General features: G+C 46.4%; 1 protein-coding gene across 1 annotated transcript in view; it reads left to right on the top strand.

Annotated features, from left to right (window-relative positions):
• Positions 1-283: 283 nt before the first annotated feature.
• Positions 284-15,491, top strand: part of EFR3B (EFR3 homolog B) — a 79,722-nt gene continuing 64,514 nt past the window's right edge. The window contains exon 1 of the mRNA XM_011356619.2: positions 284-500. Within this exon, the coding sequence (XP_011354921.1) occupies positions 494-500 (7 nt within the window). The 5' untranslated portion in view covers positions 284-493. The remainder of the gene's footprint in view (positions 501-15,491) is intronic.

Genomic DNA, 15,491 nt, shown 5'->3' with positions numbered 1-15,491 from the left:
GTGAGTGACTTCCCCAGGAGACCGCTGCAGCTGGAAAACCCGCCACCTAGCACCTTGGGGTGACAGCTTGGGAGAAGGCGTGTCTTGGGATCTGGGTTTGTGGGAAGGTGGTGGGACCGAGGCCCGCGCAGGGCGGGAATTTGCCTGGGGCGGGGCGGAGCGGGGCGGGGGTCGGGCTGCCTGGCAATGGCCAGGCGGGGTAGGGGAAAGGGGGAGGGACGCGTCATTAGCATAGTCTCCTCCCCTCTCGGCGCGGCCCTGCCCAGCAACCCGAGCGGAGGCCAGCTGCGCTCAGCCTGGACGCGGACTGGGCGCGCGCGCGGCTCCGGGCCCCGGCCCTCCCACGTCCGGCCCCGGCTCCCGCTCCCGCCCCGCCGGCCTCCGCCGCCCGCCGCCATCCGCCGCCGGGTGTGAATGAAAGGCAGGCGCGGCCGGGGGCTGGCTGCAGGCGACGCGGCGACGCGGCCTCGCTGGAGGCGCTCGCCCCGCGGAGATGTATGGTAAGGAAGGCTCTGCCTCCCGGCTCGCAAACTTGCAGGACGCGGACCATTGTCCCCTGGCGGGGCCCGGGCGAGGCCACGGGGCGCGGACTTGGTGCCCGGCGGGGCTCTTTCTGTCTCTCAGTGCGCGCGCGTATGTGCTGAGAGGACAAAGATGCCCAGCGCCGAGGACCCCGGGTTCCTCGGAGTCCTTCGGCGGGATGGATTGCCAGGCGCTGGGGCGGTGGGCGGTGGTCCGGCGTGGGGCGGGGGCTTGGGCGATCGGGAGCGGCCGGGCTCTGGAGAAAGCGGGTCTCCCTTGGAGCCGAGCAGACAGGGAGTGTCGGTGGAGGGAGTCGTGTGTGACAGCACTTGCAGAATTAACAAAAGCGGGTTGTGCTGCGGAGTTTTCTGCGGGAAGCCGATCTGGGATTGCGGGCGGTGGGGGGGCGGGACACTCGCTGCCGGTCTTATGCCAGCCTGCGAGGATGTGGGAGGCGACGCCGGCGGTGCAGAGGGCTGGGGAGCCAGTCAGCCCTGGGAGCCTCGTCTCGCCTCCCCTGGATGGATGTGGCCTCTGTCTTGCCCCTGCCGCCCGTGGGACCCGGGCTCCCTAACTTCCAGATTGGCCCTGCGCAGTGATGAAGGAGAAAGGCGCTGAGGGCGCAGCGCCGCTCTGGTAGCCACCTTCTGGCTGTGCCCTGACCTCTCTTCCCTTCTCCCACCGCCATCCCCGCAACTGACGTGCAACAGTTAGCCAGACCCTCAGGGTGTGTGTGTGTGTGTGTGTGTGTGTGTGTGTCGGGGGGCGGGGGTGGGGTCAGGCGGGGGGAGCGAGCGCGCTCGAGGGTGAGCAGCGGGAAGGCATAGAGAGAAAGAAACGATCCCAGCGGACTTAAGACCATCAGAACCCAGATTCTGGCAGCTCTTGGGGGCCCAGCAAAAGAATTGGAGTTGTTCTCACCTCCCACCCCCACTGCCAGGTAGGGGCTCAGGTAGGCCCTGAGGGTGAGTATTGAGAGAAGAGCATGTTCCCAATTTAACCCTGCTCAGCTGCCTCACTCTACAGACTGTGAGTCACAAAGTTTGTTGGAGGCAGAGGAAGCTGAGAGCTTGGTGCAAAGGCTAGCAATCCATGAGACTGAGAGACACTCAGCCTTTTAATCAGTCTCCTTCCCTGCCCCGTTGGTAATATGTTTGCATTTCTGAACCAAGTCAAGACATCAGCAAGTCCCCTCAGCAAGTGTTATTTCTCATGGATGGATCAAAGAGGGAAGAAGGGTGGGAGGGGAGGTTGACATCAGAGCCTGTTCTGGCGTTGAGGAGTGGGGGAGGGAGGGAGGTAATAAGGCCATTACATTTTATAAGCTAGGAGGTTGTGAGGTTCCCAGGAGAGAGCTGTATTTTCTTACTCTCAATGTTTTTCCCCCTCATCTTTTCTGCAGAGTGAGCAGCCTGAAGCTGCAGATCACTTGACAAAAACATGTGACTGCAGGGGCACCTGCAGTGGGGAAGGAGTCAGGACCAGGCCCATCCGAATGATTAAGAACTAGGAACCCCAGCTGTGCTGGGCCACCTCATCACATTTAGTCTGAGATAGTTCGATCACTGAGCCTGAGTTTCGGGGTCCCAGTCTGCCTCTATTGTTTGAAACAAGTCAAGGACCAGTTGGATGGTACGGAAAGGTGAACTGGGAAGCCAACCTATCTGGGTAGTATTTTCAGATGCCGTGCAGATTTCCCTTTATTTTTTATAATACGTTTTTATTCCTCCAGAGGCAAACAGAGGGGGTACTTACCCGTGAATGATTCATAGAAAGATTATAATGAAGGAATCCTCTGGGCAGTTGCCTGCAGCAAAGGAAAGTCACACCAACGCTGGTTGGGAGATAATTATTGTACCTCAGTGCAAAGCCTTGTCTTTAGAGGCGTGAGAGGGAGCCCCCTCTCTCAGAGGAGGGCTTGTTGGCCTGGATTTTAGTGTTTTCTTGACTTTCATGAAAAGAAAGGCTTCGTATATACTGGTAATTATTCTTTCTTCAGAAGTCAATCGAGTGATGAAAAAAGATGTGGACAGGGAGGTTGGGAAGGCTTAGAATCCTAGATGTGTTTATGTTTCATTGTTATTTTCCTATATTTTTGAAGTGATTTATCTAAGGTGACACAGTTAGATGGAACAGGGCAAAAGGCAAACTGGGGCCTCTTCGATCGGTGCAGCACCCCGCTCCCCATGCCTTGGGTAAAGGCTCATTAGGATGGTCAGTGAGGCCCTCATGTAGAGGAAAAAGTCACATAAGAGCTTTAGGTAAACGTGTCCCTTGACCACCCACCTTGGTGACTTTATCCATGAAGAATAATGTAGCCTAACCTGGTCCCCACCTCTCAGCAGCTTGGCGATCCTGGACAGATCTTCATCTTCCCTCTTCCCACCTCTTCACCTTAACCTCCGGCTCCATTGACTCAGTCTTCTTATGTCCTCAAGTCTCCTCTGTCTTCTTCTGTCGGTGGAGGAATAAGGGCCCATATCTTTTCAAGAAGACACAGTGCTATCTCGTACGGGAAGAATCCTAGACCTGGGGTCTGCCTATCTCAGTTTAAAAACCAGGTCATGGCTATGTGACCCTAGGCAAGTGGCGTCGTCTCTGGGAATTACATTTCAGTAGAAAATGGTGAGACACCTATCCACCTCCTCGGTCTGTCGCGAGCCTCACATCCGGGCACTGGCTGTCACAATGCATCATAAGAGGTTCTTCACTCACGGGGTGGATTGCTCAAGAGCCTGGCCTCTTCTAGAGGTCTTGGGCCTTTTCCTTTCTTCCTCTCTGCCAGCTCCTGAAGATACCTGTTTATGACACTTCCCACCCGACCTTAAACACACAAATCACCTTGACATAGCTAAGCCTCTCAAGCCTCTGAACTACTTCACTTTTTCCCCTCACCAAACTCACCCCAGCTGCCTCCTCTCACTCATTCCTATACCCTAGTCCCTTTCTGGAACTAGCTCTCCAAAATGACCCAAGTGACTTCCCACAGTCTTGTTGATACCTATGCACGCAGATTGACAACGGCCCTGGAAAAATAAAAGATTGTGGGCAAATTCTCAGCAAAAATGGATTCCCGTTTGTTTTTCTTTGTGTTAGACTTGTAGAATGAAAAGCTTCCCTCTTTCTCTCTCCTGGGATGGAATCGTGGTGGTCCTGCCCAGGAGTGTCCCACTTACCCTCTGAGGTGAGGCAGCGCTCTCTGAGAAATGCATCCCTCCAGAATTAGGGCTGCCCGCTGTGAAGGGCCACTGGGAGGGATTTCCCCTGAACCACAGTTTGTGTGGCCAGTCCCACTGAAACAAAAGCTGCTCCGAGGACCTCCCCCGCACCTCTGGGTGCTGCCTCATCCCCAGCGTGTGCTTTTCTTCATGCTTTGTGATTGAGAATGCTCGCTGTAGGGAAAATGGGAATGGCATACACGTTCTGTAAGAGCATCCCAGAGCACACGTGTGTGCGACTGTTGTGGATGGTGTGGAGAGACTGCAGGCGGGGCCGACCCCCGAGGTGCAAAGACTCACCCTTGCCAAAAGTTCCTTAGGTCCTGCGGCTCCTCGCCACAACCGCATATGCTCACACACACGCACACACACACACTCACACACGCTCACACACACACACGCACACAGCCAACCTCCTCCAGCTCCCCGTACACTCCCCCCAACACTTTTATCCCAGAGAGCTTGTTTTCTCTCTCTTGCTGCTCACAGTACAGTGAATTCAAACAATTGTAGTTTTTTTTTCTTGCACATAAATAAAAATAAAAAGTTAATATCACTTTAGAGAAAATTTGGAAAAGTGAGAAGGGGAAAAAAACCATCCACAATCCTACCTACTAAAACCAACCTTTTATATTATGTGAATTTCCACTAGGGTTTTTGTGCTCGCCTGCTTTGCCCTTTTTTAAATCTTTCTTGCCTGATCCTGGCTGTGTTAACCCAGGCGTGATGGTGAAGCAACACCAGGGAGCCCCGTAGACCGGCTCTGCCCTCAGGTAACCTTGGACCTGACCCTCTCTGAGGCTGTTTCCTGGCCTACAAAAACGACTGTGCCCACCTCATGGGAGATACTAATCCGGGATGAGAAAGCCGCCCCCACGTTCCCCTCCAACTCTCTCTCCTCTGTTTCTTAATTAAAAAAAAGAAAAGCGCAAATATAAAAATAAATTGACGTCCCGTAAGCTTAAGAACAGTGCTTGTGACACTGTTCCTTGTATCAAACAAAAGGAAAATCTAATATAAAAAGCGTCTTTTTTTTTCTGGTAGTCATCCAATCCTCCTAGAAATCCGGAAAACACAGTAAGCTATAAACAAGTGTAACTGCTTTTTCTGTTTTGATACCTTTCCTTCCATGCATTTGTTTATGCTATTGGAATTATTCATTTTACATAATTATGTATTCTGTTTTCTTCTACTTAACATAAGAATATAAGCATTTCCCCCCAAGTTAATACAAAACTTACTGGCTGCCATTTTTAATGACTATTTAATAGTTCATTGACTGAATACAGAGGTTATACATAAAGATTCAATTTTATAACGCTGGGAAGAGCATCTGGTGCTCGAAGCTTTCTCTATATTTTGGAATATTTCCCTAGGCTGTAGCCCTCCAAATGGGTTGATCAAGGTATATAAACATTTTAAAGATTTGTTATATATCATCAAATTGTTTTCAATTTGTATCCATTGCACTCCCACTAGTAGTTATGAGAGTACCTATCTCTCTATACTCCCCCAAACATTAAATATTGAGATTTTTTTCCTAATCTTTGCTAATGTCATAGAATTATATCATTTTAACTTGTATTCTTTATTATTAAAGTTAAACACTTCTTATGTTTCTAACAATTTGCATTTTAGGGAATTGTCATATGAGTGCTTTATTTATTGAGGATATTGACCATTTGCCTGTCATTTGCTTTGTTTTGTGTTTTGAAGGAAAATAGACATCAACTGTCATGTCTTTGTGGAGTGCCAGCTAGTTATGGTACTAGCTGATCATGGGAGGATATAAACATGTATAAATGTCCTTTCCGTCAAGAAGATTACAATTTCAGTGGGGAAACAGGATGTAGAATGTGCAAAAAATTAAATGATACGAAGATAGTTTCAGTAAAATGGCAGTTTTGCAGGGTGGAATGAAGTAGCTCATCCAAGGTTCAGCCAGCAATATCTTGAAGTGAAAGAGACCACTAGGAGGTGGGCCTGTTTGGAAGGACTCAGGAAGAGAGAGCAGGCGTTTGTGTGGGGGTTCCGAGGCTGGGGGGAGGGAGAAAGAGCAGGCCAGGTAGAGGCACCCGTGTGAGTGGGTGCATGGAGGTGGGGAAAGAGAGGACCCGTCCAGAGAGAGTTAGAAGAAGGAATTACTAGGTTTGGGCAGAGTTTAAGTGGGGGAATTATGTTACGGAGAAGGAGATTTTATGTCAGGATAAGTTTTCACTTATCCCTGTGAGCAGTAGGAGCCATTGAAGATTTTAAACTGTCAAAGGGCTGATTTGCTCAATTGATGTTTTAGGAAAATGACGCCGAGGGCTCCGTGCGGATGTGGGGTGGGAGTGGGGAATGATGTGGGAATAAAGAAAGGTGGAGGAGAGACCAGCCGCAGGTGGTAGCCTAATGCGTGAGAAAGCTTTGGACCAGTTATAATTGTGCATGTGCAGCGGAAGGTGTTTGCCCCTTTAAAGAAAGCAATAGGACTGGGTGGGTGGGAGAGATGGGGGTGTGGGATAAGACGAATTGAAACTTTTTTGAAAAAACATTCCCATGGTACATAAAAAGTGGGTTATATAAGCAGATATAGAAAATAGTGTATTTTGAAAGAGGTGCTAAATTACCTAGAGCTGTAAATTTATTATAATCTGACTTGTTCTAAAGAGGATTTGGGGCGTATTTTTATATATGCACCTGTATGCTACAATAAATAAAGGGATCAAAGCAAAGAATATCTAAGAGTAAAACAGAAAAACATAAAGCCAAGAATAAAGTTATTCCAGGAAAACTACCAGCAGACTGTTAAAAATTCAGTTTTGAGCTTCCTGTAGGCCAAAAAAGATGAAGAAAGTCATTTGCAAGACTCCTAGCAGCTATAAAAAAAATTTTTTTTAATGCAGTTGCCTAGGACATATACAGCTTTTGAGATGCTAAGATCTGAGAGAAATTCCTCCCTGAGTTCCTCCTAAAGGAGGAGTATTTTATAAATATTGGTCTAAATTAGACTCTTCTTTTAAAAATATAGTTCTCTTAATCTGCTCTGTACCAGTTTGTAGAGTATTATGACTGGTCCAAATGCAAGTTTGTAGGTTCTGATTCCTCACTTTGAAATTGCCACCAGCTCTGCTCTTGGCTTCTTTCCTGGTTCGCTGTGAGCCAGGGCTCCGAGGCTTTGGCCCCCTTCACAGCTGTGGCTGTCATTTCCCCTTCCTCGATGAATGTGTCTTCCGAGAGTTTGCTGAGAAGCTGTTTCTGCCTTCATAATCGAGGGAGGCCGTCTGGTCACTCTTGTTCACGTGCCTTATTTTAATTCACTGCACAGCCATTTATCACAGCCTCATATTTCCCTTGTCTGTGTCAGCTCCATGAAAGCAGGGAACTCATTTCTCTCGTTTCCTACGGCATCTTTAGGGCCTAGAACACTGCCTGAGACAGAGTAGGTACTCAAAAACCTCGATGAATGGATGAATCCTGAGTTACATATCATTCAAAAATTTTACCTGTCTGTAACTCTGACCAACGATATATTTTGGCCTTAAATGTGTCATGAATAAGAATACAATTACTATTATTTTAGCTTCCATTCGCTGGGCACCACTATGTGCCAAGCAGCCTTTTAAGCATTTTGTATGTATTAAGTGATTTAATCTTCCTTAAACTTGATGAGTTAGGGATTATTATTCTCATTTTATTTCTTTTTTCTTTTTTTGTTCCTTTTTTTTTTTAATTCTCATTTTAGAAATGAGAAGACTGAGGCTCTGAGAGGTTTAGTAACTTCCCCATGGCTACACAGTCGTATGACAGGGCTGGGATTTGAACCTAGGCATTCCAGCTCCAGGGTGTGGACTTGCCCCACCCCCATCCCATCCCACCTCACCCCGCCCCACCCCGCCCCACTGCTGTTCCTAGATTATTCTGAATCTTCCAGAGAATACAAGTCTTTGCAGAGCTCACTGTACCTCACAGACTCACGTGTTAATTCGGGAAGAGCGTGACAGCATAGAAGACAGGGCTGGACTGAGGGGGGACATGCCTTCTCTGTGGTCCCAGGCCAGTCAGCACGGAAGCTGGGAGCTCTCACTTCTAGTTGGAGCCTCTGCCTCTTAGGATACTTCCTCCTCCTTCATCAGAGAGAAAAAGGGCCCCAGGAAGAACCTTGAGACCTAAATGGGGATAAATAGATAAATAAGAGAGGAGCCAGGAGAGCAGGTAGGTGAGGATGGAAGGCAGAATGCAAGAGTCAGTGATGGCATGGAAAACAGCGAAGCGTGGGCATACATCTCAGAGAGAAAGGGAGGCGGGCAAGCAGAGCCTGGGCTGGCAGTGGTCCGTGCGTGGCCTGGAGGAGAACAGGAGCTGGGGACCTTCTACAGCAGGAGGAGCTGCTGCTTCTCTGCAAGTCTGGCTGTGAATTAAAACTTCTTCCCTACATCTTCAGGCCCAGCCAGTCTGGATGCAGAGATCGCTGCCTCTGCGAGGTTAGGACCGGGTGTGTGAAAGAAAGGGATGGTGGTTCAAGTCCCAGATGACCACTCTGTAGCCACAGGACCCTAGAAAGTTAGTCCATCTCTCTCTGAGCCCATTCTCTCCCCTGTAAAATGGGAGTAGTCTGCCTTGCATAGTGAGGGGTCAAATAAGATAATATCTCTATATATATATTTATATTAGAGAACACTACCCGGGAAAGGTGATATTATCACCATTCGAGCAGTATTTACAGATGCTTCTGGGGCATGGCCACCTCCTTTCCAGAAACAGTGACAATCCCTGTGAACAAGGATTGGTATGTCATACGTAGACTGTGTTTGTTAAAATCCTTCGACACAAGAATGTGAAAGCTGAAAGCTGCTGTAATATTGGCGAGCTGGGCACCTGCCTCTGTGAAGTCTGCCTGCTAGCTAGGTCTTTTAAGCCCCATGCCCTAATGCAGCGGTTCCCAACTTTTTTTGCCACCAGGAACCAGTGCTCCTATGAGACTCTAATGCCTGACGATCTGAGGTGGTGCTGAGGCGGGGATGCTAACTCTGGGGAGCAGCTGCAAATACAGATAAAGCTTCGCTCATTTGCCCACCACTCACCTCCTGCAGTGTGGCCCAGTTCCTCACAGCCACAGACTGGTACCAGTCCATGGCACGGGGGTTGGGGACCCCTGCCCTAATGCACAACTTGTGGTCTGACTATAAATCTGAGAATTAGGATTCCTGGGTTCAAAGACTAACTTTCTTATTACCCTCCAGAAGGACCCAGATAAATTCAAGCATCCAGGAACCAGGAGTCTCAGATTCTTAGCATGGCGGAGTTCCAACCTTTTCATCATAACTATTCAGAAAGGTTCCACGTCCCAACTTTCTTTTTAGGTGGAAAATACTTGAAATAACATTTACCAATCAGGTGAAGAAGAATTCCTAAGTCATAAGAACAAGATCACTTAGAAAGGCACTACTGGCAATGGAGCGATGCATATACAGCCCCTCCTCACTTCTCACTACTTGTGCAGGAAGGGTGCTTCTAGAGTAGAGGCATGCAGGATGGATGCTGAAAACACCCCGAGTTCTGCAGCTTCCCGCCAAGCCCTCTTTGTGTCCCCACTGTATCTTATACTCCAGTGTTATTTTTGTCATTTATTTGACACATCAAATTTCATTTATTTCTTTATACACTAGATCCGCAAACCTCCTGACACAGCCTCTTATCTTAATCATCTTTGTTTTCCCTAGCATCTGTCCGAGATCTTTGATATGTAGTAAGAGCTCAAATGTTTACATTAAACTACAAAATAATTATATCTGTCATTCATACCTCCGTATGTACCAACTTAGCAGCCCATGTTTCCAGGGTACCAATAGTAGTGGGATGGGAACCTCGGAAAGAATCCTATAGTGACAGCAGCAATATTTCATTATCTTAGTATGTCTTCCCACGTGGATTACAATTCTGTACAGAATGAAGACTATGCCGGCATATGACCACATGACTTTCCCTCTAGATCTGGATGGTGTTAGTCTTGATGAGCCGCTGCGTAGCCTGCCAGCTGAGATGGGCAGGTAGAGTCGTTCTCACATATTTCCTCCTTGCTTTGTGGAGTTCAGAATAAATGCCGCAATCTTTTCCTTCAAAAAGGAAGGTCACTTAGTGGTATAATTATGGGCGAATCCTTATTTCGATTTTCATTCATGTTGTTTGTGCGTTATTCTTTCACAAAACAAGAAAGATGAAAAGGCCTTTTGAGGCAAAGGCGATAAAATATGTTTCTCATTGAGTGGAAGCGCCTGGGCAAAATGTTCCTGGATCGACCACTATGAAGCCATGTGCGCCTTCTGTTTCAGAGCTGGATGGGGCGTAGGGAGCACCGGGTGGAAAAGTGGGGATGCTGACCTTGGCTGAGGGTTATATACAGACAGTGGAAGGGGAGAAAATATCGGAGTCCTCCCAGTTTCCGGAACTCCTTAAAGTGCCCTGGTCCTACCAGCAGCCCTGAGTCCCGCGGCTGGTAAATTCAGTAAACGTGTCTGACTATCTTGAGAAGTTTCACCCTAAGACAAAGAGGACAGAACTGCTAGGAATGTCCCCTCCTCCCCCAGAAAACGCTATTGGGGAAGTAGAGGGCTGAGTGTTCTGGAGAGGAGTGGGCGGTGCTGGACGTTGTACAATGCTTTTTGCTTTATCAAGCATTGTTTCTGCATTGGGAGGGAGAGTTAGCCATCAGAGCTGATTCAGTCTCCGTGGCTGTGTGAATTTGGGCAAGATTCTCAACCTCCCTCGGATTTAGTTTCATTATCTGTAAATTGGGAGAGCTGGACTGGGTGGTCTTTAATAGTTTCTCCTAGTTCTTACATCTACAAATGGGTCTGTCCTGTGGTTGAGAAGATAGGGGCTGGGGGTGTACACACAGCAGTTTTCAAAAGATCGGGGTGATATTGTAGGCACTGTGATCTCAGGTTCTTTGTGTAACCTGGCTGTGCATCCATTTCTTCTTTGATAAGATGGGAATAAGGATCCCTTTGTTAATTCAAACAGTGTCTGTCCTTGGGTCCTGTTGCATGGGATCATGCACGCTGATAAGCATGCTAGGGTAGGCCTGGATTAGAGCCGTGTGTCTACCCAGGGCTCGGCACTACGATTCTTGCTTTAAGTAAGTTCAGATTTCACAAGAATCTTGTGTGGTAGATATTCCTAGCCCCCCACCCATTTTTAGATAACGATAGTAAAGTTCAAAGAAGTTAAATGCCTGGTCAAAGTCAGCCAGCTCATTAAGTGGCAAAGCTAAGAAAAGAAACAGGCCTGTTTTATTTCAATGCTATTCTCTTCTGTTTCACCTAGATTCTTATTTAAAATACCCTTATTAACTGGACTGCATAAAAACTTAAAACTTTGGTGTCCCCGAGGACAGTATCAACAGAGTGAAAAGGCAACCCACGGAATGGGAGAAAATATTTGTAAATCATGTATCTGATAAGGGATTACTATCCCGCATATACAAAGAATGCCTACAACTCAACAACAAAAAACTTGATTGGAAAATGGGCAAAGGACTTGAATAGACATTTCTTCAAAAAAAGATATACAAATGCCAACAAGCGCATAACTAGTTATTAGAGAAATGCAAATCAAAATCACAATGATATATCACTTCACACCCATTAGGATGACTATTATCAAAAAAACCAAAAAAACCAAAAAACAGAAAATAACAAATAATGGGCAAGGATGTGGGGAAATTGGAACCTGTGTGTACTGCTGGTGGGAATGTAAAATGATGCAGCCACTATGAAAACCAGTATGGCAGTTTCTCAAAAAATTACAAATAGAATTACTAGATGATCCAGTAATTTCGCTTCGGTGTATATACCCAAAAGAAGTGAAAGCAGTGGTTGTTTAGTGGAGACAGAGTGTCAGTTTTGCAAGATGAAAAAGAGTTTTGGAGCTGAGTGGTGAAGATCACGGCACAACAGTGTAAATGTACTCAGTGGCACTTAAGTACACTTAAGTGTACTTAAATCGTACACTTAAAAATGGTTAAATGGTAAATTTTATGTTATGTACATTTTACCATAATTTAAAAAAATTTTTCACACACACACACCCCCCACCATTATCAGAATTGATCATACTCTTCATCGATGGCATAAATCAGGCCAGGCTGATGACCTTATTACTCAGGAGTGTATATAAAAGGAGACCCAGAAACTGAACATCATCATAGTCTTTGGCTGTCTGGCAAACTCCAACTCAAATTAAGAATGTCATTAAAATGCCATTTTTTAAAGAAAAAAAATTCATATCCATAAGATTGAGGGTATGTCTGTTGCTGAAAGGGGCTGGAGGAACGGTGACTAAATTTGGAGGCTATGTTACAGTAATGGTCTGAGTTAATGGCAAATGCATATTCGCCTCTTGGGAGCTAACTAGCCATTGTCCTTCTGAGCAGTGAAACTGAGGTACCGTGAGAGGTCCTGTGACTGCCAGTGGGCAGAGGCGTGTAAGACATGGTCTGCAGAAAGAAGTAAACAGTGAATTCAGATGTCGCCCCCAACTGAACCACAAGGGTTGGCACCTTAAATTGCAGATTGATTTTGCATTGAGCTGCCTCTAACTCTAAATGGCCTATTCTGAGGAGAGCAGCAACAAATTTCATTTATTTACAAAAAAGCTAATGCCACACCAGGGAGCCAGCTTATAATCAACGCATGTGCACTAGCTCTGAAAGAAATCCACTAGAACACAAACAGTGGGTATTTCTGGGTGATAGGATCACAGGCGAGTTTTTCATTTCCTTTTAAAAAGTATTTTGTGTTTTCCACATTTCGCACAGTGACCATATAATGGCAGAACATTAAAAAATATAATTAAAAGTGGTTTCCATCATCAAAGATTTATCGATAGTTGTCTAGAATCTTCTAACAATGTTTTAGAAATGCTTATGCAAGAAGACATGCAAAAACAAATCTCTGATGATAGAAATTGGAAATTACATAATGGCTGGGTGAGGGGGATGAATGGAAAGGGGAACTTTTTGAGGGGATCAGAAAAATCCTATGTCTTGTTTGGGTGGTGGTTACACAGAGTATAAACAGCTGTCAGAACTCAAGGCACTGAACTCTTAAGATCTGTGCATCTTTTGCATGTTAATTATATTGTAATAAGACAATAAGAACCCCAGGAAAAGGAGAAAACATGCACACAAACAATCGCGGGTCTGTTTTGCATCGCTGACAAGCAGAGTGCTAGAAGACAGCCAAGGGTCTGGCCTGCCAGCTCGAGGGCCCTTGCCGAGATGGTCCCGGCACCCCAGTAACAGAGCTCCTTGGGAGCTGCCGGTCAAGGGCACATGCTGCTGGACAACTTGAGTGCTGAACAGAGGACAGAGGAAGCTGACCCAGGAAGTCCAGGCCATCCTTGGCGGCGGGGAGGCTGATGATGCCGGCAGGACAGTGGGCAGAGGGCCCGTAAAGAGGGCCATCTGGTGAAAGGCCTTTGAGGCGTTGCTGACTCTAATGGGACCTTAAATGACAGAACAAAGACCGGCTTTACCAGGCCTGAAGCACCATCTCAGCACTAGCACAGGCAGGACCCATGGTTGAGCAGGGCTGGGTGTGTGTGTGCAGGATTGATTTTCCATCTTCTCTCAGGGCTTGTGTGACCTTGCAGCCCACAGTGATGTCATTCTCCTAAGAAAGCATAGCCTTTAATGGCCTTATTATTTACCTGTTGCTTAATAATGTGCTGGCTAGTGACATCTCTGCACAAAGACCTATATCTCCCTGACTAAAAATGACTTTTTCCCCCTTAATGGCACATTGATGTGAATAAATCTCAGTGTCTCCTTTGCAGCCCAGGATTAAATGTGAAGACCCTGGAGTCGGACAGACCTGGGTTTGAATCCCAGCTCTCCCATGTAGTAGTTGTGTGGCTTTGGATAAATTACTTAACTGAGCTAAGTCTTATTTTCCTCATCTATAAAATGAGACAATAGCCCCCCTCCTCAGCGTTGTTGGGATTAAACAAAATAATACATTCAAACCTCAACCGTTCTTGATGCATAACGAGAGCTTAATGTTAGCTAGCGTCAATAGTAACAGGAGAGGTCAGAAAGCATGTTTTACCATCAACACATACTTTTAAATGACAACCCAGCAGTAACAGGGCCCAAGATCTGCTTCCGAGAAAGCATTCTCCTCTCCTCATTTGGAGATTTTGAAGGCGCCGTTCTTCCAGCTGGGCTTCTGCTTTCAGGGACCCACTCAGCTTAGCTGTTATCTCGCTCCGTCTGCTTTTTGCTTCTTGCAGTGGGCAGAGTCTGCCTGAGGCACTTTCTTCCTTGGGCAGGTATATCCAGACCGCCCATGCGCACTGAACTGCTTCATTAAAAATGGGTCTTGGCTGTGCCTGGCCTGCTGCTTACTTGGCATTTTTCGTATGGCTCAACCTAGTACTTGTTTTGCGCTCTTGCTGAATTCTGGTGCTGGCTCCCGATTCTGTTTTGCATTTCAGAAGTGTTGCTTCTGAAATTTTCCTCTGGCACCAAGACCACCCTTGTTCTGGCTTTATGTTTTAGCAGCTCTGGGCATGGTGCCTGTTTTGTGTTCTGGCACCACTGCTCATACTGTGACAGACTCTCTGATTATAGACTTGGACTTTTGAATGATTGATCTTGGATTCTTAGCCTTTAAGAGTCTGCAGTTTAAATCTGTTAGTTCGTCTGTATATTTAAAGCACTCACACTTGCTCTCAATCAGTTTGGCTCCATAACAATGATGCTTCTTCTGGTTTCTATATTTGATTCTATGTGTTTGTTTGGAAAGCTGGAGGTGAGTAACCCTGCTTTTTGTAGGCTGGCCGGTGGCCACGATAGGAAACTGGACCTACTGTGGGAATGGGGAAAGCATAAATGTGTTGTAAATCCTAAATCTTGATTTCTAGTTCTTAGCTCCCATCTTAAACCACATCACCAGTGAAATTTCTAACACCGTATTGTTTTCATGTGATAAATTCTACTCTCTGTGCTGCAAGCCTTTTGAGGGCAGGAATTATTTATTGGAAGACTTCTTATCCCCATAGTCCATGTGTACTTAAAATAAAAATTGAATGCTTCAATGTGCCAAGTAGTAGGTATTCAGATGGATGAATTTCGAATGAATGAATTCCCACCGTGAGCTCAGAACAACCTCCAGAGAGATACATATGTAAGCATTAACTTCAACCCCCCTTTGCTCTCATTTATTGGGATCCCCTGGGCTTCAAATGTCCACAAAATACTTCCTTCTGCAAATGTAACCAATACACTACTTATACTGATAAACAATGTTTATAAAGTGAGTACCCATTAAATTATAAAACAAAATACCAACAGTGGTCCGTAAACAGTAATTCTATCATCAAAGATTCAAAATTCATCTAGGGTCCTAAGGCCACACTTGAAGCAGAAGGTGTCAGGGCCACCTCAGAAGTTCACCCCTGGCCCAGGGGCTGCAACCCAACGTGTCCGCTGTGATCAATGCAGACACGAGCCAAGCATTATTTTTCTCATTAAATAAATGATTCATGTAGTCTTTTTGCTGCTTTTATACCAGCAGTCATTATGCTTCTCCCCTCCCACCTTAACAGTCATTCCCAGCTTAATCCATACTATTTGAGGTTCCAAGGTCACCTCTCCACTGAGAACTTGTCCAGAAGGTCACCAGCAGAGGCCTGATAACCGAGCCCTGTGCCTTTGCCTTCTTCTTGGTTCTCATTATTTTTTCTCTCCTGATCATTTTCACTTCT

Source organism: Pteropus vampyrus, unplaced genomic scaffold (genome assembly GCF_000151845.1).
Source record: "Pteropus vampyrus isolate Shadow unplaced genomic scaffold, Pvam_2.0 Scaffold28, whole genome shotgun sequence".
NCBI lineage: Eukaryota > Metazoa > Chordata > Mammalia > Chiroptera > Pteropodidae > Pteropus > Pteropus vampyrus.
Note: the sequence above shows the minus strand (reverse complement) of the source record. Positions and strands in the feature narration are given on the sequence as shown.